The 24,436-nt window shown below is 47.6% G+C and overlaps 1 protein-coding gene across 2 annotated transcripts in view; it reads right to left on the reverse strand.

The window, feature by feature from the left end:
* adamts14 (ADAM metallopeptidase with thrombospondin type 1 motif, 14) overlaps positions 1-24,436 on the reverse strand; it is a 238,764-nt gene that overhangs the window by 135,767 nt on the left and 78,561 nt on the right. For both annotated transcript variants that reach the window (XM_084323888.1, XM_084323887.1), the window contains exon 5: positions 21,509-21,592. In XM_084323888.1, coding sequence (XP_084180014.1) covers positions 21,509-21,592 — 84 coding nt within the window. The remainder of the gene's footprint in view (positions 1-21,508; positions 21,593-24,436) is intronic.

Here is a 24,436-nt window from a genome sequence, read left to right on the forward strand (position 1 = left end):
AGTATTCACTGACATATTTAACCTGTTCTTAGAACAGGCTGTCATCCCCACCTGCCTGAAGAAGTCCACTATTATCCCTGTACCCAAAAAATCCAAGCCTGCTTGCCTCAACGACTACCGCCCTGTAGCTCTCACCTCCATAGCCATGAAGTGCTTTGAGAAGCTAGTAAAGGGCTACATCTGCTCCTCCCTCCCCATCAACATGGACCCCCTGCAATTTGCATACCGCCCCAACAGGTCCACGGAGGACGCCATAGCCCATGTGCTGCACACAGCAGCATCACACCTGGACAAGAGGCAGGGGAACTATGTGAGAATGCTATTCATCGACTACAGCTCGGCATTCAATACCATAGTCCCCTCCATACTCATAGTCAAGCTCAGGGACCTGGGCTTGGGCTATGACCTCTGCCAGTGGGTCTTGGACTTCCTGACTGGCAGACCCCAGGTGGTGAGAGCAGGCAACTGCACCTCCTCATCCATCACCCTCAACATAGGGGCCCCCCAGGGCTGTGTTCTGAGTCCCCTCCTCTACTCCCTGTACACACACGACTGTGTGGCTCAGCGGAGTAGCAATACAATCATCAAATTTGCTGACGACACAGTGGTGGTGGGCCTGATCTCTGCCAACGACGAGAGGGCCTACCTGGAAGAGGTCAAGGTCCTGGCGGGATGGTGCCAGGAAAACAGCCTCTCCCTGAACGTCAGCAAAACAAAGGAGATGATTGTGGACTTCAGGAGGTCGGGGGTCAAGGACTACAGCCCCCTCAGCATCGACGGGGCACCGGTTGAGAGAGTCAACAGCTTTAAGTACCTCGGAGCCTACATATCCGAGGACTTGACATGGACCACACACATTGACAGTGTTGTGAAGAAGGCACGACAACGCCTCTACTTCCTCAGGCGCCTAAGGAAGTTCCAAGTCAGTCAGAAGATCCTTAAGAACTTCTACTCATGTACAATAGAGAGCATCTTGACCGGCAACATCACCTCCTGGTTTGGGAATAGCACTGCACAAGACCGAAGCAGACTACAAAGAGTGACACGTTCAGCCGAACGCACAATTGGAGGGGGGCTCCCCACCCTCCAGAACATTTACAACAAGCGTTGCACGGGCAAGGCTAAGAGAATCATTAAAGACTCCAGTCACCCGAACAACTGCCTCTTTGAACTGCTGCGGTCAGGCAAGCGATACCGGAGTCTCAAGGCGAGCACAGAAAGACTCAGAAGAAGCTTCTATCCCCAGGCCATCAGGCTGCTAAACGAACAATGAATGAACACTACACAACAACAACCACCAAACGCACATAGCACACACATCCACACGCACACACTCACTTTAAACAAACACACTGTAGCACCCACTCCACACACTTTATAGCACACACCCACTTTAAACAAACACACTGTAGCACCCACTCCCCACACTTTATATTTATTGATGAAGGATTGCACTACAACTCGTACACCTTACTGTAAATTGTACCTAAAATTGTACCTCATCCCATTTCTGCTTTGCACTAGATAGTACTGTACATTAGTACACTGCATAGTATTGTATATTATATGGTAACTCAGAACATTGTACATATGTCTATACCGAACACTGTGACCTCATTTTTCTTCTCCTAAATTACATGCTATATTATGTTATTTGATACTATCTTGTCTAGCACAGTCTCTGGAGCGTAACAGTAAGAAGCATTTTGTATGAAAGTATTCTGTACTTCTGTATGACAACTATTAAAGAACTTGAACTTGAACTTGAACTTGGGTTCCATCCTAGAGGCTAATCTTTCCTGTGACAAAATGGCATCCAATGTAATAAAAAAAGTCAACCAACGAACGCGATTCTTGTACCGGATCTCCTCTCTGGTAAACAAGAATACCCTGAAGACTCTAGCAGGAGCACTCATTCAAGGGTACTACGACTATGCTTGCACCTCATGGTACCAAAGCACCTCAAAGGCACTAAAAAACAAATTACAAACATCTCAAAACAAGCTAGTCAGACTACTACTTGACCTGACTCCTAGAACCCACCTCACCCCTGCCCACTTTGACAACCTAGGATGGCTTAGAGTAGACGACAGAGTACAGCAACTTGCAATGGGCCTGGTCTACAAGATACACTACGCGACCAAGGTACCCATGTACATGTCAAAATACTTCCCAAAGGTCAGTGAATACCACGATCACAACACCAGAGGGAGCTCCACAAATCATGTAAAACCCAGATTCGGCTCAAACAAGGGACTAAACACGTTTCGCAATTATGCCACATCAATGTGGAACGCCCTACCTAAAGCTGTAAAGGAATGTGAATCACTACCCACTTTCAAAAACACTCTCAAAAAACACCTACGTGAGACTGCAATTCGAAACTGGCCCCTACAAATGTCCTAACCTAGTTGTACAGTAAATGACCAAGTAAGGCTTTGTCAGTATTCCAATGTACAGTGTAAAATGTGTGTGTGTCATCTCGTTTCTCTTCTCTCTTAAAAGGTGAGGAGGGTTTCAGAACGGCGGCCTGTCTGAGTGTGACTTGTTATATCGTTGTGTACGAGTTCAGGTGATAGCTGCTTAGCTTGCGTGCTAGTTGTGGCCTACTGTGTTAGCCAGTCAGCTGTTAGCTGCGGCGCTAGCTCGCTGTGTTTACCAGGAGCCTGTTGTGTCACTAGGCTAGGTAACGTTAGCTTGCTGCTATCGGCCGAGTGCGGCCGTTAGCTTAATGCTACACTGTTGAACGTTCTGAGACTAACATGCGACTAACATGCTTAAACACTCTGACTACGACGTCATCTTTGACAGAGGATGTTAGTCGAACCTACCCTGGGGCCAGCCGGCGAGGACTGCGTCAACAAGGGGGACCGTAGCGGCGGGATGGAGCGGCGACGCTGCCCATGCCGACAACACAGGACGGCTGTGTTTACTACGGTGCCTTGTTAGAGACTGCAGTTTCTCTTGATCTGCGCTCACGGTAGGAAGGGTCATGACCAGACCTTGAACACTTCTTCTTGCTTTCCCTTCTAAATGTTTTGTAAATAACGATGTTTTCCAAAACGAGTGTTGCTGCACTACATTTAGGATACGACGCAAGTTATGTGTGAATTGTCTTGTCACTGGTCTCCATGCAAATCGGGTTATTTGTTACAGATGTGAAAATGATCTGGTTTGTTGTGTTGAGACACATTGTGTGTTCATGTACCGTGTACTCACAACTAAGGGGGTTAAACTAACCTATAAAGCTATGCTTAGTGACATATGAGTAAAGAATGATTCTTTTCTCAGCCTGTAATGACAATGAACAGTGTGTTCACATATTTACATTTACATTTACATTTAGTCATTTAGCTGACGCTTTTATCCAAAGCGACTTACAAGTTCTGTACGACAAGACAGCAAGAAGGGTACAACTCTATCAGCTGAGTAACAATGTTCATCAAGTGTTGCGTGTTACAGTGTAGGTTAGTTTATTAGGACAAGTGCATGACAGTAAGGTTAGTCAGGGTTTTTTTTTTTTAATCATTTCAGATAATGGTTGAAGAAGTGTCTTTAGTCGACAGCGAAAGATTGGACGGGATTCGGCTGTCCTAACTGGGATGTGTAGTTCATTCCACCATTGTGGGGCAAGGACTGAGAATAGGCGGCTTCTCTTTGATGACCCTCCGGGAGCTTGGATAGGAGTAGGTCTGAGGCGGCCAGAAGATGCAGAGCGTAGGGGTCTTGAGGGTGTGTAGTTAGAGACCATTGACCGGAGGTAGGCGGGAGCGGTTCCCTTTGCTGCACGGTATGCTAGGTCGAGGGCCTTGAAGCGGATACGTGCAGCAATGGGGAGCCAGTGCAGGTCCCTAAGAAGTGGGGTGCCATGGGCCGACTTCGGAAGGTTTGATATCAGGCGGGCCGCTGCGTTTTGAATGAGTTGAAGAGGCTTGGTGGCAGTGGCCGGGAGGCCAGCTAGCAGTGCGTTGCAGTAGTCGAGGCGGGAGATGACTGTTGATTGGACGAGGAGTTGGGTGGCTTCTTTTGTCAGGAAGGGGCGTATCCTTCTGACGTTGCTCAGGAGGAATCTGCAGGTTCTGGTTGTCGCTGCGATGTGAGCAGAGAAGTTCAACTGGTCATCGAGGACAACACCAAGGTTCTTGGCGGTCGGGGACGCGGTCACAGCTGCATTCTCGACTGTGATGGAGAGGTCGGTCAGGGGGGAGGATTTGGCCGGCAGGTGGAGCAATTCTGTTTTGCTTAGGTTCAGTTTGAGGTGGTTGGTCGTCATCCAGGCGGAGATGTCGGACAGACAGGCCGAGATCCGCTCAGAGACGTGGATATCTGAGGGAGGGAAGGAGAGGAAGAGTTGAGTATCATCGGCATAACAATGATATGAGAAGCCATGAGACGTGATAATGTTACCCAGTGATTTAGTGTAGAGGGAGAAGAGAAGGGGTCCTAGGACCGAGCCCTGGGGGACACCCGTCCGGAGGGGGCGGGTGGCCGACAGAGTCCCTCTCCATGACACTTGGTAGGAGCGGTCGTTGAGGTATGATGTCAGCCATGTCAGCGCAGATCCAGCCACTCCCATTCCTGCGAGGGCCGCGAGGAGGATCTGATGGTTGACTGTGTCGAAGGCTGCAGATAGATCTAGGAGAATCAGGACAGAGGAGAGGCCTTTCGCTTTTGCTAAGTGAAGTGCCTCTGTGACCGCAATGAGGGCCGTTTCTGTGGAGTGGCCAGTCCGGAAGCCAGACTGATTGGGGTCTAGGAGGTCATTCTGTAAGAGATAAGCAGTAAGTTGGTTGGATACAGCACGTTCAAGTGTTTTAGAAAGAAAGGAGAGAAGAGAGACAGGACGATAGTTGGCTATGACGGTGGGGTTCAGGGTTGGTTTTTTTATGAGGGCCGTGACTCTGGCTTGTTTTAGGGAGGTGGGGACCACCCCCGAGTTGAGTGAGGAGTTGATGGTTGCAGTTAGGAATGGGAGGATGTCCGGTGCTATGGTCTGGAGGAGTGGGGAGGGTAGCTGGTCCAGCTGGCATGTAGTCGGACGGTTCGACGTTACCAGTGTCAGGGTCTCGGCTTCTGTAATGGGAGAGAAAGATGACAGAGTGAAGGATGAGGTTCTCGATTCAGCGTTTGGAATGGGTGGGGGTTGGGAGAAGGAGCTGCGGATGTTCTCCACTTTTTCCTCAAAGAAGATCGCAAAGTCTTCGGCAGAAAAAGATGAGGGAGGAGGGGGTGGGGGGGGGAGTGAGGACATGGTAGCATGCAGTTTGCGAAGATTCTTGGCAGAGGCCTCGATCCTATGGTGAAAGAAAGAAGCTTTTAAGCTTTTAACTATTAACAGGTTTACCTGTTTAACTGGCCGTATTAAGGGTAAAGTAGGAGGGTTGTTTTTCCCCCCGGTTCCCTGGGGACTTCTTCACCCTCCTCTCAGACATGTTGTTACACTATATTGTGTCACTGTGTGGTAGGGATACGATGTAACCCTTAGCTTAGTTGTTGGGGTTGTGCTAACCGCTTGAGAAACTATATTTTCCTAAAGAAAAGATTGTTTGGTCACTTTTTCGTGTGTGCTTAGCAAGGCCTGTGGCCGATACTAATCGAGAATTATGTATTCTCTCATTATGAAAAACGGCGTTCCTCTGTAGAGTGTTTTTGCCATTTTTTGTAGGTGATAATTGTGTGTGTCGTGCGACCTACAACTGGGTTGGGTTGGCCACAGAAGCACATGTGTAAGTCTGGTACCGGGGCTCTTGAAAGGGCCTTCTCTATTCTGTGTTTTTTCCTTAGTAAAAATCAGATGGCAGGTTAGCACATGCGCTGTGTGAAGCTGTTAGACGCTTCATGGAGCTGACTATGACTGTGTCATACTCTTTTTTGTCATTACATCGTATCATGGGTGTGGGGTCGTAAAACTGGTAATCCTTTTCTCCCCTTCTTTGATGGGCAGGGGTTAAAACCTCCTGTCCTTCAAGGTTCCTGTCACGTTGCTGTTCGGCACGTTACAGGGTAAGAGGTGGGGGGGGGGGGGGGGGGGGGAGGGAGTTTCCTGGTCCCACGCGATGGAATATTGGGCGTGTGCACCGCAGAAATTCCCCCGCCTGGGCGTGTGCACCGCAGAAATTCCCCCGCCATAGAGTACGTCACTGTGCGCGTCTCTGTTGGTAGGACTTCCGTGTGCTGTTCGGGTCCATATGATGGATCTGTTTCGGGGGGTGGTCAGGGCTCCTCCTCACGAAGCTCCTATTCGGGCTCTCTGTGAGTTAGGACTCTCCTTCCATGTGAGGGAGCCTCCTCAGAGTACAGAGCCTCCTCCTCAGATTGTCAAGGTGAGTGGAACCTCAAGAAGGAGTCCTACTCTATTGTGTGTGTATTCGATTCAATTCGATTATTGAGTGTGTATGGGTTCAGTGCCTCCTCCCCGGAGAGCCCTAAAACCAAACTTTTACATGGCTCAAGGTGCAATATATTCTTTTCAATCTGTACAGCTCGCGTGGGAAGTCTCTCTCCGTCTCCTCTCTATGGGAGGGTGGTGGAATGTAAAAATTTAAACAATTTTTACCCCCGGCTGTGTAGACTGGGATACATGCTGTTGGTGCTTCCTTCTTTTCTATTAAAAAGGGTTGGAGTTAGGAAGCATCGCACCCCTCTTGTCGTTCCCCTGGGCGCCTTGGGGATTCAATGACGGGTCTAAATAGCCTGTTCATTGATGTGGTTGTGTCCCGACGCACGCATAGTGCTAGCTCGGGGTGTTCTGTTGAAGATCAGGCGAATGACTGGCACGCCTTGGTTGCTTGAGGTTAAAACAGCGTTTTTATAAAGCAACTGGGATGGAGGTTTTTCCTCTTCCGACGACCTGTTTTGGTTGTCGACGGATTCTCGTTCATATCTGGGGGATGATGACGGAATGGATCTAAACATATGTAGAGGGGTCTCACGCCCTGGGGGTGGGCCACCGGGCGCGGTTCGCACCGAACGTCTGGGTGGCGCCTTCTTTTCATGTTTAAGATCAACACGCTTATCTGCCCCTTCTCCTGGAGTAGGCATGTCGGCGTGGTTAGGGCACGGGACTGGTTCTGGTCACGCTGGTCCAGATCAGTTAAACCCGTTGTCCGCCGGGGATGCAGATCTGCTGTTCTGGTACCCTGAGGGACTTGGGCTTTTTTCAGGGGGAATAATGCCAGGTCGGTCCGGGTGTCACAGGGTTAAGCGCTATGGAGACCCTGGTTGGGTACATTTTGTACTCTGCACTGTCGTAATGGCTTACGGCCATGCCAACCTGTACACGCTCGATCTCGTCAGATCTCGGCCGCTACGCAGGTTGGTCCTGGTTAGTACTTGGTTGGGAGACCGCCTGGGAATACCAAGTACGGTGTGCTTGGGGCTGGTTCTCCATTCTTTTCGCTCCTCTCTCATGCATGGCGAAGAGGGGCCTGTTGGGGTGGTCTTTGACCTCCTCTGGTGACCCTGTGCTTCTCGTATCGCCGGGCCCGGTCCGAAGTAATGTTTCGTCGACCCGTAGGCCTGGGATAACCCTTTTTTCTTGAGGGGTTATAGGAACAACCACCGCATTGGGTAATGACAAGGTGGTTGATTCCCTGGTGTGTTGGAGCAGTGTCAACTCCCGGGTTACCCGGTTGAGGGTGCCCCTGCACGTTCATGACGTCTGCCAATCATGTCAGCCTTCTCTGCCTCAACCCCTCTGGGTGGGTTTTTTTTAAATGGAGGCTTGGTCATGCAACAACGCCAGCATACGCCCCTTCCGCCGGGGGGGCTGTTCTCAGCTGACTCCTTTGGCGCCTGTCTCGTCCGCAGTGCTCCAGGCTCAGGTTACAGCCTGTTGCCTGGTTTTCCCCGGTGCGCTGCCTGCTTCCGTTGGTTAACCTTTTTTGTGTGCTTACGGCCATGCTGACTGCCTGTTCTGCAGGGTCAGTGTGCCAGGCGGTGTGCTATTGGGGGGAAAGGGCCCGCTCTTGGAGGGGCCTTATCCGAATACGCTGGCGATGTGGGGGGCGGTGTCACTAAGTGACCGCCTGGTGGGGTCTTGATGCCTGGCGTCATTGACCTCTCCGGGCCCCCGTTTTCCAGGGGATCCAGTCCCTTCAGTGGGTCTGGGTCTTCCTTCGCGCTCCGCTGCTACGGCCTTGCCACGGGGTTGGGTTTGCCCTTGACCCCGTGATTCTGGGGGCAGTAACGAGGTTGTTCCCTCCGTTCGTTCCCGGGTGGCATGCGGGTTGTGCATGTGTGTAGTCGTGGGGTCAGGCCACGGTCTGCTCACCCTGTGCGTTGAGTTGCTTGAGTGCCTCTTCGCACGGTCGGGTCCGTCGCCCTCCCGGGAACCTCCAATAGGGGGGGTGCCCTCCATTAGGGGGGGTCGGGGGGGCTCGGTCGGGGGGTTGTGGGGGGCGGGATCTGATGGTTGTGGGGGGCCTTCAGCGGGGTGTATTTGTCGGCCGATGGCTCTCGCTCGGCCTCCCTTGTGCATGAGTGACGCCGAGCGAGAGCCACTACGATACAGAACGTTAGGTTATGACTATAACCAAGTTCTGTTAGTAGTGGTGACGCTCGGCGTCCGACGCCGCTGCAGCCCTTGATCTCGCCTTGTGGTGAAAGCTTGGGAAGGAGGCGAGGGGGTGGCCCCACCCCTGCTTATATGGGTAAGCTGATAGGGGTGTGGTCAGACAAATATTGGGATATAAAGGTACATTGTGGTCTTTTATTCAGTGCGTGTGCACGTGCGAGGACAGTGCATGAGTGACGCCGAGCGTCACCACTACTAACAGAACTTGGTTATAGTCATAACCTAACGATAATCCTGTGAACGTGTGGACACGGCCTGAGAGAGCTCAGGAGAATGTTCAGAGTTCATGGGTACATTCTCTGTTTCAGAACAGAGAACGCTACTATAGAATAAAGCACATTTTGATATAGCGCCTAAGGAAGTTCAAAGTGAGTTAGAAGATATTAAAGAACTTCTACTCATGTATAGACAATAGAGAGCATCCTGACTAGTAACATCACCTCCTGGTTTGGGAATAGCACTGCACACGACCGCAGCAGACTGCAGAGAGTGGCTTGATCAGCCGAACGTGGGCATCCCACATTTACACCAGGTGTTGCAGGGTCAAGGCTAAGAGAATAGTCAAAGACTCTAGCCACCCAAACAACTGCCTCTTTGCACTGCTGCAGTCAGGCAAGAGTCTCATGGCCAGTACAGAGAGACTTAAAAGGAGCTTCTATCCCCAGGCCATTAGGATGCTCAATGACTCTATGCAATACTAACCCATCCATCTACATTCATTGCACACAAATCCACATGCACACACTCACTTTAAACAAATACTCACCTTAACATTCACTTTAGACACTTTAAACACTTTTAACACTACACCATATTTGTATCTATTTATAGCAAAACGATTTGCACTACATCCCTACCTCATTTTAGCATTTTGGCATTTTAAAAAGCTTGCATTTGTACTTTACTGTTTGCATTTTGTACTTCACTTTGAACTTTAGTTTGTATATTGCATATTTTGTATAGTGTTTGGCCTTTATTCTTTTTACTGTATGAAGCACATTCTCAGGAGGCTCATACAGAACCAAGCATTTCACTGTAATGTGTACATGTACTTTATATGTGACAAATAAAACAAAACTTGAAACTTGATATACAATAAAATTAAAATAAAACGTTCTGTGGGTCTCCCACTCATTGACAATGGAGCTGCTCCAGACTTTATACGTTTGATGGCTTTGGGAGTGAGTAGTTCATGTTCACAAATATTGATTGAACTCTCCTAGGCCAGCAGCCTGGGTAACCTGTCTGCCCTAGTCCAGCCCTTTGTAAAAAACCTGGGCGTGCTCTTTGACCCCGAGTTTACTTTCAATAGGCAGGTAAACTCTGTGGTGAAGGGGTGTTTCTTCCAGCTCCGGTCCATAGCTAGGATCAAGGCCATTCTCTCCCCCTCAGACCTTGAAAGAGTCATTCACGCTTTCATATCCTCAATATTAGACTATTGTAACTCCCTGTACCTGGGGCTTAATAAGTCAACCATAGCCCGCCTACAACTACCCCAAAACGCTGCTGCTAGACTGCTCACAGGTACCCAGAAGAGAGCTCACATCACCCCTGTTCTTGCCTACCTTCACTGGCTCCCGGTGCGCTACAGAATAGAATTCAAGGTTCTCCTATTGGTCTACAAAGCCATTAATGGTAAAGCCCCTGCTTACCTAGCAGACCTCCTCACCCCCTATGCCAACGTCAGGGCCCTCAGATCATCTGACAAGGGTCTCTTAACCACCCGTAGGTCTAATTTCAAGTCTAGGGGCGGACATGCTTTTGCGGTCGCAGCCCCTGACCTCTGGAACAGCATCCCCATGTCCATTAAATCTGCCCCCTCCGTTGAGTCTTTTAAATCGAATTTTTTCTGTTTATTCTATACTTTTCTTTGTTCTTAGCTATGTGAAGCACTTTGGTTGACAAGCGTCATGTCTAAATGTGCTATATAAATATATTTGATTGATTGATTAATTGATTGATTGGTAATAACAAATACATTTTTTTTTATTTGAGTGGTGTTCCCCAAGGGTCTTGCCCATGGACTCTTCAACATGAAGTCAGGAGGAGCCGGGTCGAACCAGGAACCTTCAGATCACCAGATGACTGCTGCCCCAGAAATGTCATTTCTGGCATACCGATAACATTTACATTACATTTACATTTAGTCATTTAGCTGACGCTTTTATCCAAAGCGACTTGCAAGTTTTGTACAACAAGACAGCAGGAAGGGTACAACTCTATCAGCTGAGTAACAATGTTCATCAAAGTGTTGAGTGCTACAGTGTACAGTAGGTTAGTATATTAGGACAAGTGCATGACAGTAAGGTTAGTTAGGGTTCGATTTATTTTATGAATTTTTTAAATTTTTTCAGATAATGATTGAAGAAGTGCGTCTTTAGTCGACGGCGAAAGATTGGACGGGTTTCGGCTGTCCTAACTGTGGTGGGAAGTTCGGTCCACCATTGTGGGGCAAGGACTGAGAATAGGCGACTTCTCTTTGATGACCCTCCCGGAGCTCGGGAGGGTCATCCAGACAACTTTATTACACAAATAATGGGCTGCTGGGTGAGAAGTTGCAGGTAGAGGCCCCCCTGGTGTCCTAAGTTGTTGACTATCTGACGAGCAGACCACAGTATGTGCGCCTACAAAGCTGTGTGTCAGACAGACTGGTCAGCAACACCGGGGCCCTGCAGGGGACAGTCCTCTCTCCCTTCCTCTTCACCGTCTACACCAGGGGTGCCCAACTGTTTTTGAACCAAGATCTACTTTTTAATTTACCACCTAGCCGAGAGCTACCAGCCAAAATTGTATATTGTAAGCCGTCATTTGAGGCTTTATAAAAGCAGCATAATGAACACAAATCTGTCAGTGCCGAGTCCGACCTCATCTTAAATAACAAACAGCATTGCTTGTTGTAGTTAACAAGGAGAGGCAGAGTTGATTTTGCAAAAGAAAAAAAAGAAAAAAAGAAAATTTATTTTTTAATTTTTTTTATATTATCTAATTTTATTAATCGAGATCTACTTGAAATCAGCCCGCGATCTACCTGTCGATCGCGATCAACTGGTTGGGCACCACTGGTCTACACCAATGACTTCCACTATCGGACAGAGTCCTGCCACCTTCAGACATTTTCGGATGACTCTGCGATAGTGGGATGTATTAACACATTCGGGGCCATTGGGATTAGACGGGGCCCACTCTATACGGTCAGCATATCAAAACAAACTTTCATTGTGCGTGAGGCTGTTTGTAGAGCTAAATTTATACGTTATATTATTGCTATCTGTCCATTCTCATTGTCAATTGACACTATAAACCAGGGGTCAGCAACCTTTTTGACATGGAGTGCCTGTTTGAAATATAGTTGTAACTAGTGTGCCTCAACAATATTCCATGCATCGTAATTTTTTTTTCTCATAATCAGGTATTTTTAATGATAATTTTTACATTATTACATCATTATTGTTATTGTTATTATTAACAATATTATTATGATGGTTGTATCAACCCTAAATCTGAGTTGGGTGGGGGGGGGGGGGAATGCAATGCAGACAAATAGCTGCATACAGTGCGACCATTTCACTCACATTTGCCCATTCATTTTTGGACACATCACACACCATCGGTGTGTGTACTGTACGTGTGCTGTCATAGCTCCACCTACAGGCCTAATGGAGAACACCAGGATGTGAATGGAGGGTGAATGTGAGGTATATCGTGTAAATAAGTTTTGATTGATCGCAAGACTACACTGTAAATTTTTTTATAATAATAAGTTACCAGAACTTTAAAATATTGAGTTCAGTTACTGTGCATTAAAGTTTTCAGTTTTCAATCCATAATAAGTTAACAGAAAAATAAGTACACAACCACATTTTGAGTAAAAAAAATTGCTTTTAACATGTGCAATGTTCAATGAAATAGAAAAATAAATAATAAAATTTGTTGATTAATCCCACTGGTCACAATGGTGACCGTAATAATGTTTTTGTTATAAGGCTCTGCAAATGTTACTGAATGTATTTCCAGCTAAATTGAAATAATAAACAAATAGAGGGTCTCAATTAAATATGTGGTAGTAAAAAGAACCTGTGGGAGGATTTCAACAAGATAAATGCGACAACAGTGCAAAATATTTCACTATAATATTTCAAAGCAAAAAAAAAAAATTGCCTAGGGTTGCCTACCCCTGCTATAAACCGTCCCTTCAATATGCCTTAAATAAAAAAAATTTTCATCAATACGTTCCCATTTTATAGCGTCGTGAATATGAATGTTATAGCAGAATGTTCTGGGGTATTTCCTGGAACGCGAGATATAGGGTGCTAAGCTAATAACGTTAAATCGAATGGCGTTTCGGCTATAGACAAGCTAGAGCTAAACCTCAAAATGCATATTGTCGGTATCATGGACCACCATGAATGCATGAAAGGGGGGGGCGGGGGATGTCGTTTCTGATTATTGATTACCAATAACACCATTAGCCTCAGTAGCCTTATTCGCTGATCGGCTGGTTGGGTATGATAACAAGGCCTGATCATCATGTAAATTATGTGAAAAAGCTCTTACCTGTGGCCGGTTGGACTGCAAAAAGGATTTCCCAGTTATCGATCGCCATCTGGTAGATCCATATGTCCATTGGCTGATGATATATTCCTTTACTGCATACTGAATTCAGCGTCCCAAAAACTATTCCAGGCCATCGGCTACACGCATAGCTTTAGGCTAACAGAAAAGCCCATCCATAAAAAAAAAAAAAAAAAAAAAAAAAAAAGGTCTGTAACAGGGAACACTGCATTATCGAGACAGCGCCCCTACGAGGATCTGGCCGATAATGTACTTTTCCGAATTCCAAGAGTAGGGTAAATCTGCAGTGCCGCTCGGTGACATTGAGTAGGATATTACAATGGAATAAAAGCCAAAACAACCTTACCACGTATATATACGTGGTTGGCCGTCAAGCGTTGGATCCGAAACACGTATATATACGTGGTTGGCCCCGAATGTGTTAAGGACGGTGATGAGGAGGAATACCGGGCACTGGTGCTGGACGTCATCACATGGTGCGAAAAGAACCACCTTCAGCTAAATGTGACGAAGACCAGGGAACTGGTTGTGGAGCTGGGGAGGAGGAGGAGTGCATCTGTGACCCCCGTTTCCATCAGGGGAGTCGAAAACAAACTGAACGGGTCAAAACACGCAGAGGAACTCTACAAGAAGGGCCAGAGCCGACTCTACTTCCTCAGAAGGCTGAGATCCTTCAACGTCTGTACAAGGATGTTGAGGATGTTGAGGATGTTGAGGATGATTTACGAGTCGTGGTGGCGGGCGCCTTGTTGTACGCTGTGACCTGCTGGGGCAGCGAACTGAGAGCGGGGGATGCAAACAGGCTGGATAAGCTGGTCAGGAAGGCCAGTAACGTGGTAGGGGTCGAGCTGGACTCTTTAGCGGTGGTGGCGGAGAGGAGGAGCCTTGCTAAGCTCCATGTCATCAGGGGCAACCCCGCGATAACACAGACAATATGACTACACTCAAACAGTGCTGGACTTTGTTTGTACTCTGGTAGAAGAAACAATCCCCTCTACAGTACCACAATTAGAGTTTACCCAAACCAAAAGCCCTGGGTAGACAAATCCGTCCGTGAGGCTCTGAAAGTGTGAACGTCAGCCTATAACGCCGGGCTTGTGACAGGCAACATGAATGAACACAAGGCGGCGAGATACAACGTAAGGAGGACAGTAATAGAGGCAAAACGGCGTTGAACAGGCTGATTCCAGAGGTATGTGGCAGGGCCTCAGAACGATGACAGATTACAAAGGCACCTCCCTCAAGCTGAACAGTGACATCTCCTTGGCAAATGATCTCAATACCTTCTATGCAAGGTTTGAGGCTGTGAATAACAACAGCAGCCTACAAACCACTGCAATGGAGGGGGGGGGGCACTGCTGATGGAGACTCAGTGTTCAGGATAACAGAACATGAGGTGAGGAGGACCTTTAAGAAAGTGAATATCAGGAAGGCAGCAGGACCGGACGGTATCCCCGGCCGCGTCCTACAAGTCTGTGACGACCAATTGGCCCCGGTATTCACTGACATATTTAACCTGTCCTTAGAACAGGCTGTCATCCCCACCTGTCTGAAGAAGTCCACCATTATCCCTGTACCCAAAAAGATCTACCCCTGCTTCCCTCAACGACTACCGCCCTGTAGCTCTCACCTCCATAGCCATGAAGTTCTTTGAGAAGCTAGTGAAGGGCTACATCTGTTCCTCCCTCCCCATCAACCTGGACCCCCTGCAATTTGCATATCGCCCCAACAGGTCCACGGAGGACGCCATAGCCCATGTGCTGCACACAGCAGCATCACACCTGGACAAGAGGCAGGGGAACTATGTGAGAATGCTGTTCATCGACTACAGCTCACCATTCAATACCATAGTCCCCTCCAAACTCATAGCCAAGCTCAGGGACCTGGGCTTGAACTATGACCTCTGCCAGTGGGTCTTGGACTTCCTGACGGGTAGACCCCAGGTGGTGAGAGCAGGCAACTGCACCTCCTCATCCATCACCCTCAACATATTTTATTTTTATCTAGCACACTCTCAGGAGCAGAACAGGAAAAAGCATTTCATATAAAAGTATTGTGTTTTTGTATGACAACTAATAAAGAAACTTGAAACTTGAAACGCCTACCCACTATACACAGACTTGGCTGACAGAAGGAGCATGTTCAGTGCTAGACTAAGACTCCCGAGATGTAGCACTGAACTGCACAGGAAGTCCTTCATTCCGACAGCTATCAGACTTTATAACGCATCATGCATCACTGTGCCTCACTGCATCACTGAGCACAGGGTGACAGTACTATCTTCCTGGACATTTACTTTTACTTTTAAACCAACATTGTAAAATGTTACACTTTTTACTGTACACTTACTGTATATTTCTGTATATTTTATATTAGAATGTATATACATAACATAGGACATTTATATCCCGGGCCGTATTTTATCCTTAGGCTTATTTGTATTTGTATTCTTATTTGTGACTTTTGTTTTTGTCTACCTAAATGTTTACTGTTTACTGTGAGCTATTTGTAGTGCCAAATTTCCCTCTGGATGAATAAAGTGAGACAAAAAAGTGGTCTGACGAATCAGAGACCGAGCTCCGTGACGCGTTCGCGGATACAGACTGGGACATGTTTAAAGGAAGCGCCAGTGACGTCAGCGAGTACGCTGATACCGTTGTTTGTTACATAGCAACAGTGGTAGACGGCATTGTCCTCACAAAGAAGGCGCAGGTTTTCCCAAACCAGAAACCTTGGGTGGACAGCACTATAAGAACAGCCCTAAACTCACGCACCACGGCTTATAACCTGGGCAGAGAGTCAGGAAATATGGAAGAGTACAAGGCTTCAGTCTACACTCTGCGCAAGGCTGTTAAACTTGCTAAGAGGACATATGCTGAGAAACTGGAGACACAAATGGCACAAAACGACACAAGAGGCTTGTGGAGGGGACTGAAGACAATAACTGACTACAAAGTCAGCGCCCCCTCAATGGGGAGCGACGACGCCTCTCTAGCGGACAAACTCAACTCCTTCTACGCTCGGTTCGGTGTAGACAGTGTCGCCGCTAGCCCTCTGGCTAGTGACGTCACTGGCGCACCGGCTGTTGTGGAGGGGGGGGGGGGGCAACCGCGGGGGGCGGGGGCGCTCTCTCGTTGTCGGAACACAGTGTGAGAAGAGCATTTATGCAGGTGAACACCAGGAAGGCTGCAGGCCCAGATGGTATAACAGGACGCATACTTAAGTCCTGTGCAAACCAGCTTGCCCCGGTGTTCACCGCCATATTTAATCAATCCCTGGCGGAGTCAGTAGTCCCTGCCTGCTTCAAGATGTCTACCATCATCCCTGTACCGAAGAAACCCTCCCCAACATGTCCAAATGATTACAGACCGGTGGCACTCACCTCTGTGGTCATGAAATGTTTCGAGAGGCTGGTCAAGGACCACATTTGTGCCTCTCTCCCCAGTGATATGGACCCTATGCAATTTGCATACAGGACAAACAGGTCCACTGATGACGCGGTCTCCCAGGTACTGCACAGCACTCTCTCCCACCTTGACCGTCAGAAGGGGGGCTATGTGAGACTGTTGTTCATTGACTACAGCTCAGCGTTCAACACCATAGTCCCCACCAGACTGGTGGACAAGCTGATCGAGCTAGGCCTGAGCTCCGCCCTGAGCGCCTGGGTACTGGACTTTCTGAGTGAAAGACCCCAGGCGGTCAGGGTGGGGGGTCAGACCTCCAACACCATCACCCTGAGCATCGGGTCCCCCCAGGGCTGTGTTCTAAGCCCCCTGCTGTACTCACTCTACACACACGACTGTGCGGCCAAGTTCAGCTCCAACTCCATTGTGAAGTTCGCCGACGACACGGTGGTGGTGGGGCTGATCTCGGACAACGACGAGAAGGCCTACCGAGAGGAGGTTGAGGTACTGGAACGTTGGTGCCAGGACAACAGCCTGCTCCTGAACATTGGTAAAACCAAGGAGCTGATCGTGGATTATAGGAGAGGACAGCAGGAGACACACACACCACTGACGATTAACGGGGCTACCGTGGACAGGGTGAGCAGCTTCAAGTACCTGGGGGTCCACATCTCAGAGGACCTGACATGGTCAACACACATAGACACAGTAGTAAAGAAAGCGAAGCAGCGCCTCTACCACCTGAGACAGTTAAGGAAGTTCAGAGTATCGGGGAAGATACTCCAGTCCTTCTACTCAGGAGCTGTAGAGAGCATCTTGACCGGAAACATCACTGCCTGGTATGGGAACAGCACGGCACAGGACAAGAAGGCCCTACAGAGAGTAGTGCGCTCAGCCGAGCGTACCACGGGTATTGCGCTACCTCCCCTGCAGGCTCTATACAACAAGAGGTGCAAATCCAGAGCCTGCAGGATAATGAAAGACCCCCACCACCCCAATAACAGCCTGTTCCAGCTGCTGAGGTCAGGCAGACGCCTGCGAACTCCAGCTACTAGGACGGAGAGGCTTAGGCTAAGCTTCTTCCCCCAGGCCATCAGAGCCTTGAACAATGAACATTGAGAGACACAGAAACTGAACTATCCACACACAAGCACATACACGACACGCACGCTGAGCACGCTCACACACTAGCAGCCACTTTAACACTCATGCCGCACACACGCACACTTATGGCCAGAGGAAAGGCCACTTAAAGTAGTATAACATCAGGAACAGTGTATTGCACTACTAAAGCTACCTAGCATGTCCTATATGCTCTGTAAATACTAATGTACAGATACCGAGATGGCACACCATGTACCTGTTTATTGCACTGTTTTATTGGATTCTATTAATATGTTGTACCACTGTATTTTATTGGATTCTATTATATGTTGTACCACTGTATTGCACATCGTCGCGGGCAAGACCAGCCGCATTTCATTGTATACCTGTATGCCGTGACAATTAAAACTCTTGACTTGACTTGACTTGACTTGAAGTATTTCTATTCTATTCTATTCTATTCTATTCTATTCTATTCTATTCTAATGCACTGTGTATTTTGAATGGTGCGTCTAGGCTAGTCCATATGATGAAGAAACGTTTGAGGACAGCAACTCCCAATAAAGTGAATGACATGAAATTAAAAAGACTGTGGTTTCAGTTCCCATCCAATCAAATACACAGTGGTATGAGGGATTATTGCATGTGTTATTGTGCTTTGACCCATACAGTCTGTGTGAAGCCAAGAACAGTGTCCAGAGGGACTACACTGTAGCTACAGTAACTCCAGTAGAACTTGGAACAATAAGACTCTATCTGACATCTTCATCAACAATGACTTCACACATAATGTCCTTACAGACCTACAAACATGTGGGTGAAGTTAGATGTTTGAAAATGTTTATTTAAAATTTAATTAGCTAATTCAAATGTTTACATTTTAGTTTTTCTCTATGTGATGTGAAATTCCTTGATATCTCAAAAGCACTCGCAGATAGAACCCCATGATTCCAAGCTTGAGAAATCCTGCTGCTGGCCCTGCTGTTTTTCTGTGTGTGTGTGTGTGTGCGTGTGTGTGTGTGTGTGTGTGTGTGTGTGTGTGTGTGTGTGTGTGTGTGTGTGTGTGTGTGCGTGCGTGTGTGTGTGCGTGTGTGTGTGTGTAGGTGTGTGTGTGTGTGTGTAGGTATGTGTGTGTGTGTGTGTGTGTGTGTGTGTGTGTGTGTGTGTGTGTGTGTGTGTGTGTGTGTGTGTGTGCGTGCATGCATGTGTGTGTGTGTGTGTGTGTGCGTGCGTGCATGTGTGTGTGGGGGTAAGCTGTGAGCCGGGTAGGGAGTGGAGACACGTTCGGCATGTTTGAGCTCATCTAATCAGAGCTGTGTAAACAGCTTCTCTCTGCTTTGGCAACCAGACAGACAGGAGAGGGCCGGTCAAGGAGGAAGCATCTCAAAAGGGCACAGCGGAGTGGGCGGAGCCGCTTCATGCTCTGACTGACAGCTCGGAGCGCATAGGAGAACATTACATGTTGCAGAAGGGCCCGTTTGACAGGCCTGATGTGCCTATTGAAAGCCTGTGTGTGTGTGTGTGTGTGTGTGTGTGTGTGTGTGTGTGTGTGTGTGTGTGTGTGTGTGTGTGTGTGTGTGTGTGTGTGTGTGTGTGTGTGTGTGTGTGTGTGTGTGTGTGTGTGTGTGTGTGTGTGTAGGTGTGTGTGTGTGTGTGTGTGTGTGTGTGTGTGTGTGTCAGTGTTGTAGTACTCAAGTCTGAGTCCTGGACTGATTTTAAGGACTCGTGACTCGACTTGGACTTGAGCACTGATGACTCGGTCTTGGACTCGGACTCAAGAATGGAATAGAATAGAAATACTTTTGTTATCCCGAGGGAAATTTGACACTACAAATCGCTCACGTTAAACATTTAGACAGAACAAAGTCACGAATAAGAATAACAAAACAAATAGCCTAAGAATAAGAATAGAATAAAATATACAGTAAAAATATACAGAAGTCTACAGTAAGTGTAATATTGCACAGTGTTGTTTCAAAAGTAAAAGTCCAGGAAGATGGTAACTGTCACTCTGTGCTCAGTGATGCAGTGAGGCACAGTGATGCATTGTAAAGTCTGATGGCTGTCAGAATGAAGGACTTCCTGTGCCGTTCAGTGCTACACTGAACATCATGCTCCTCCTGTCAGCCAAGTCTGTGTATAGTGGGTGGGAGGGGTTTTCCCTGATGGCCTGGAGCTTAGCAAGGCTCCTCCTCTCCGCCACCCTCGCTAGAGAGTCCAGCTCCACCCCAACCACGCTACTGGCCTTCCTGACCAGCTTATCCAGCCTGTTTGTGTCCCCTGCTCTCAGTCCGCTGCCCCAGCAGGTCACAGCATACAAGAAGGCGCCCGCCACCACCGACTCATAGAACATCTTCAACATCAATGTACAGACATTGAAGGATCTTAGCCTTCTGAGAAAGTAGAGTCGGCTCTGGCCCTTCTTGTACAGTGCCTCTGCGTGTTTTGACCCGTTTGTTGTCAATGTATTTGTAATCCTCAACCATGTCCACATCGACTCCCCTGATGGAAACGGGGGTCACAGGTGCACTCCTCCTCCTCCCCAGCTCCACCACCAGTTCCCTGGTCTTCACCACATTTAGCTGCAGGTGGTTTTTATCGCACCATGTAACGAAGTCCACTACCAGTTCCCGGTATTCCCTCTCATCACCGTCCTTTATACATCCCACTATCGCAGAGTCATCAGAAAACTTCTGAAGGTGGCAGGACTCTGACCAATAGTGGAAGTCGTTGGTGTAGACGGTGAAGAGGAAGGGAGAGAGGACTGTCCCCTGCGGGAACCCGGTGTTGCTGACCAGTCTGTCTGACACACAGCTCCGTAGGCGCACATACTGTGGTCTACCTGTCAGATAGTCAACAACCCAGGACACCAGGGGGGCCTCTACCTGCATCGCCTCCAACTTCTCACCCAGCAGCCCAGGCCTTATGGTATCAAAAGCACTGGAGAAGTAAAAAAAAACATGACTCTCACAGTGCTCCCTGGCTTGTCTAGGTGAGTGTAGGCTTGGTTCAGCAGGTAGATGACAGCATCCTCTACCCCAAGTCGGGGCTGGTAGGCAAACTGGAGTGGGTCTAGGTGGGGCTTGATCACCGGGCGGAGTTGCTCCAGGACTAACCTCTCCATGGTCTTCATTATATGAGAGGTTAGAGCCACCAGCCTGGACGTGCTGGGACGCGGGCACTTAGGGACAGGGACCACACAGGAAGTTTTCCACAGTGTCGGGACTCTCTGCAGCCTCAGGCTTATATTGAATATGTGCTGGAGCACATCACACAGCTGAGAGGCACAGATTTTGAGTACCTTTGGGCTCACCCCATCAGGATCGACTGCATTCGGACTCTGAGGGTGCAGACTCGGACTCGGACTTGTTAATTAATAATTCCTTTTTTTTTTGTAATATGCCCTAATCATTTGGCATAAGATATTGATGTCTATATTAATGGCAAAGTAAATAGACCCCCTTTGAAATGGTGGCCGCTGTGTCATTTATGCTTAATGTAGATCTTTTTTTATTTGTATGTCAGCTCTTTGACTGCCAGAGAGTGGACTAAACCTTGATGACTCAGACTCGGGTAATGGGGACTTGATACTCGACTCGGACTCGAGATTTAGTCAGACTCGACTACAACACTGGTGTGTGTGTGTGCATGTGTGCATGTGTGTGTGTGTGTGTGTGTGTGCGTGTGTGTGTGCGTGTGTGTGTGTGTGTGTGCGTGTGTGTGTGCATGTGTGTGTGTGCGTGTGCATGTGTGTGTGTGTGTGTGTGTGTGTGTGTGTGTGTGTGTGTGTGTGTGTGTGTGTGTGTGTGTGTGTGTGTGTGTGTGTGTGTGTGTGTGTGTGTGTGTAGCTTACCTGTCTGTACCCGACCATTATCATGCGCACAAGGACTATGTTGATATTGGTTCCCAGGGACTCGTCGTGGTAGATCTCATCAACCTGCAAGGAGAATATATAAACACAATCAAACTCTGAACATGAAGTGCAAAACAGGAGGAACATTCCTGCGTCACCTGGTAGAGAAGCGGACTGTGGGAGCATATGCTCTGCTGGACTTCAAACAGAAGAGCTGCTTCAAGTAGAAGTGCACAGTACAATAATTAATTTGTAGTATTCTTCTCGGTATTCACCTCAGTGGACGGCACTCGCAACTGTACAGTGTCCCCGGCTGTCACCATGACAGGGGCATTGTTACTGCCAAGTCCAGAGGACAGAGTGCTCCCTGTTGGACATCGTCTCTCTGGTAAACAAGAACACCCTGAAGACTCTGGCAGGAGCACTCATTCAAGGGTACTACTAAATTTTGCCCTGCTAAAAGCTGATGAATGGAACGGTCACAAGCTCACATACAGACCACGATAAGAATTTGCCAAATTACCTAAAACTAGATACTGTAGAGAAGCAAACATGTATTTCATAAGACAATAATTATAGCCATGTAGAAAATGGGCTTTTTATGTCAAAACATTAAAAGTGCCCTAAAAGCATGCATGATCCCATATACAACGTATACAAGAAGTTGGCCTTTTTGGCCATATGGAAGTTTTTTCCTCCTTCCCTTTCACAGCAGGCTACAAATTGTGATGAAATGTGTAATATCTTGTTAAGACATTGGCAACCGTCCAACGAAACCAGTGTTATTATGCAATGGCTGAGAGAGGTCTGACCTAGAAATGTGATGACTGCCTTTTGGCTTCCTAATGATGGTCTGGAATGCGCTTACTTAATGGTAGAGAGAGAGAGCTGGGATCATAATCAAATCCCAAGTCAAATTTCCATCTGAGCAATGTTTTATCCCCATCAAATGATCAGTATATGTCAACACTCCTCTGGGGCCCCATTAAGTCAATCAACGGCTTCAATTTGTGGTTGATGAGGTTCTAGGGGGAGAAGGGGTTGATGGGTTCTTGTGTTTCTTCTTCCACATATAAAAGAGGTCACTGAGTAGGGACAGCCACGCTAGTCCCTCTGGCAGACTCTCCCAACACACCACACTGGCACTCTCCCCGCCGATAAATATACTGTAGTGTCGTTTCCTTTAAAAAAAAGCATCCTCACATTTCTTCATGCGACGTCTAAATCTGCCACAGAAGGGGGAAAGAACATGTTTGACAGAGTTTTAAGGCAAACTTCTAAGTGGGTTCGCCACACATCAATCTCAGATATATATATATATATATATATATATATATATATATATATATATATATATATATATATATATATATACATATTTTTTACAAATATTCCAATATATATATATATATATATATATATATATATTGGAATATTTGTAAAAAATGTGTTGGCCACACGTTTCTGACATTTCTGTGACGTCTAGATGAACGTTTCAGGCTACTGGTGAATCTAAACATAGAGGTAAAGATCAGAGGAGGGATATATGAAGCATGTGTGTGATCAGTTCTCCTGTATGTTTCAGAAACGTGGGCAATGACAAAAAGGGTGATGGTGGTGTTAAGGAGCTGTGATCGGAAGATGTTGAGGTATGTGGCGGGAGTCAGATGGCAGGATGGGAGGACCAGTGCCGAGGTGGATGAGATCTGTGGTGTCAGGGAAATTGATTTCAAGGTGAGATATGGACGTCTCAGGTGGTTTGGACATGTGAGAAGATCGGAGGAGAGGGGGATGTTGAGAGGGGTGGAGGAGATGATTGTGGATGGGCAGAGGCCGAGAGGGAGACCGAAGCAGACGTGGAGGGGATGTGTGGAGAATGATATGAGGGATCTGGAGATGTGTGTGTGTGTGTGTGTGTACGTGCATGCATGTGTGTGTGTGTGTGTGCGTGCGCGCATGTGTGTGTGGGGGTGAGCTGTGAGCCGGGTAGGGAGTGGAGACACATTCGGCATGTTTGAGCTCATCTAATCAGAGCTGTGTAAACAGCTTCTCTCTGCTTTGGCAACCAGACAGACAGGAGAGGGCCGGTCAAGGAGGAAGCATCTCAAAAGGGCACAGCGGAGTGGGCGGAGCCGCTTCATGCTCTGACTGACAGCTCGGAGCGCATAGGAGAACATTACATGTTGCAGAAGGGCCCGTCTGGAGAAGACATGGCACAAAACCGTGCCCAGTGGCGTGGAGTCATCGTCCCCGTCCAACCTCACTGTAGTGGGAAAAAAGGACGTAAAATGAAGATGATGATGATGATGATAGATGTCATAATGATTTCTTGTTGATTTCTGATTGACTTGTATTGCAGCATTCTGAATAACAGACATACGGTCTGGGAGAGTTCTAAAAATCCTATAGTGACTGTGTGATGTGGGTGTGTGTGGGGCTGAAAAAACAAATCCATAAATTTTTCAGCAACAGACCACATGGATCCAGCAAAGGACAGTGGTGTCCGGGTCGTTTGCTCTGAAATTTACAAAAGTCTTTGTATGCTTTGTTCGGCAACGTTGAGGTCGGAATATACAGTACATGGTGACATAATGAGTGCAACCGTTCAATTTGTCCATGAAGGAGAGAAATAGAGGAGGTAGGTTTTCAGGCAGCTAAAGAGATCTAATGATTGGGAGATGCAGGTAGATTTGGGAGCAAAACGTGTTGTTCCACAAGAAATAGTCAGCACTAACTTGAGGCCAGACATAGTATTATAGTCTGCGAGTCAGTGGATAGTTTACTTTATAGAATTGACGGTGCCCTGGGAGGATTCAGTGGAGGAAGCTTATGGAAGGAAAAAGCTTAGATATGCAGATTTGGCAGCAGAGACTAAACAGCAAGGATGGAAAGCCAGGGTATGTCTGGTAGAAGTGGGATGCAGAGAGT

The sequence above is a fragment of the Notolepis coatsorum genome, assembly GCF_963971535.1.
Source record: "Notolepis coatsorum genome assembly, chromosome: 10".
NCBI lineage: Eukaryota > Metazoa > Chordata > Actinopteri > Aulopiformes > Paralepididae > Notolepis > Notolepis coatsorum.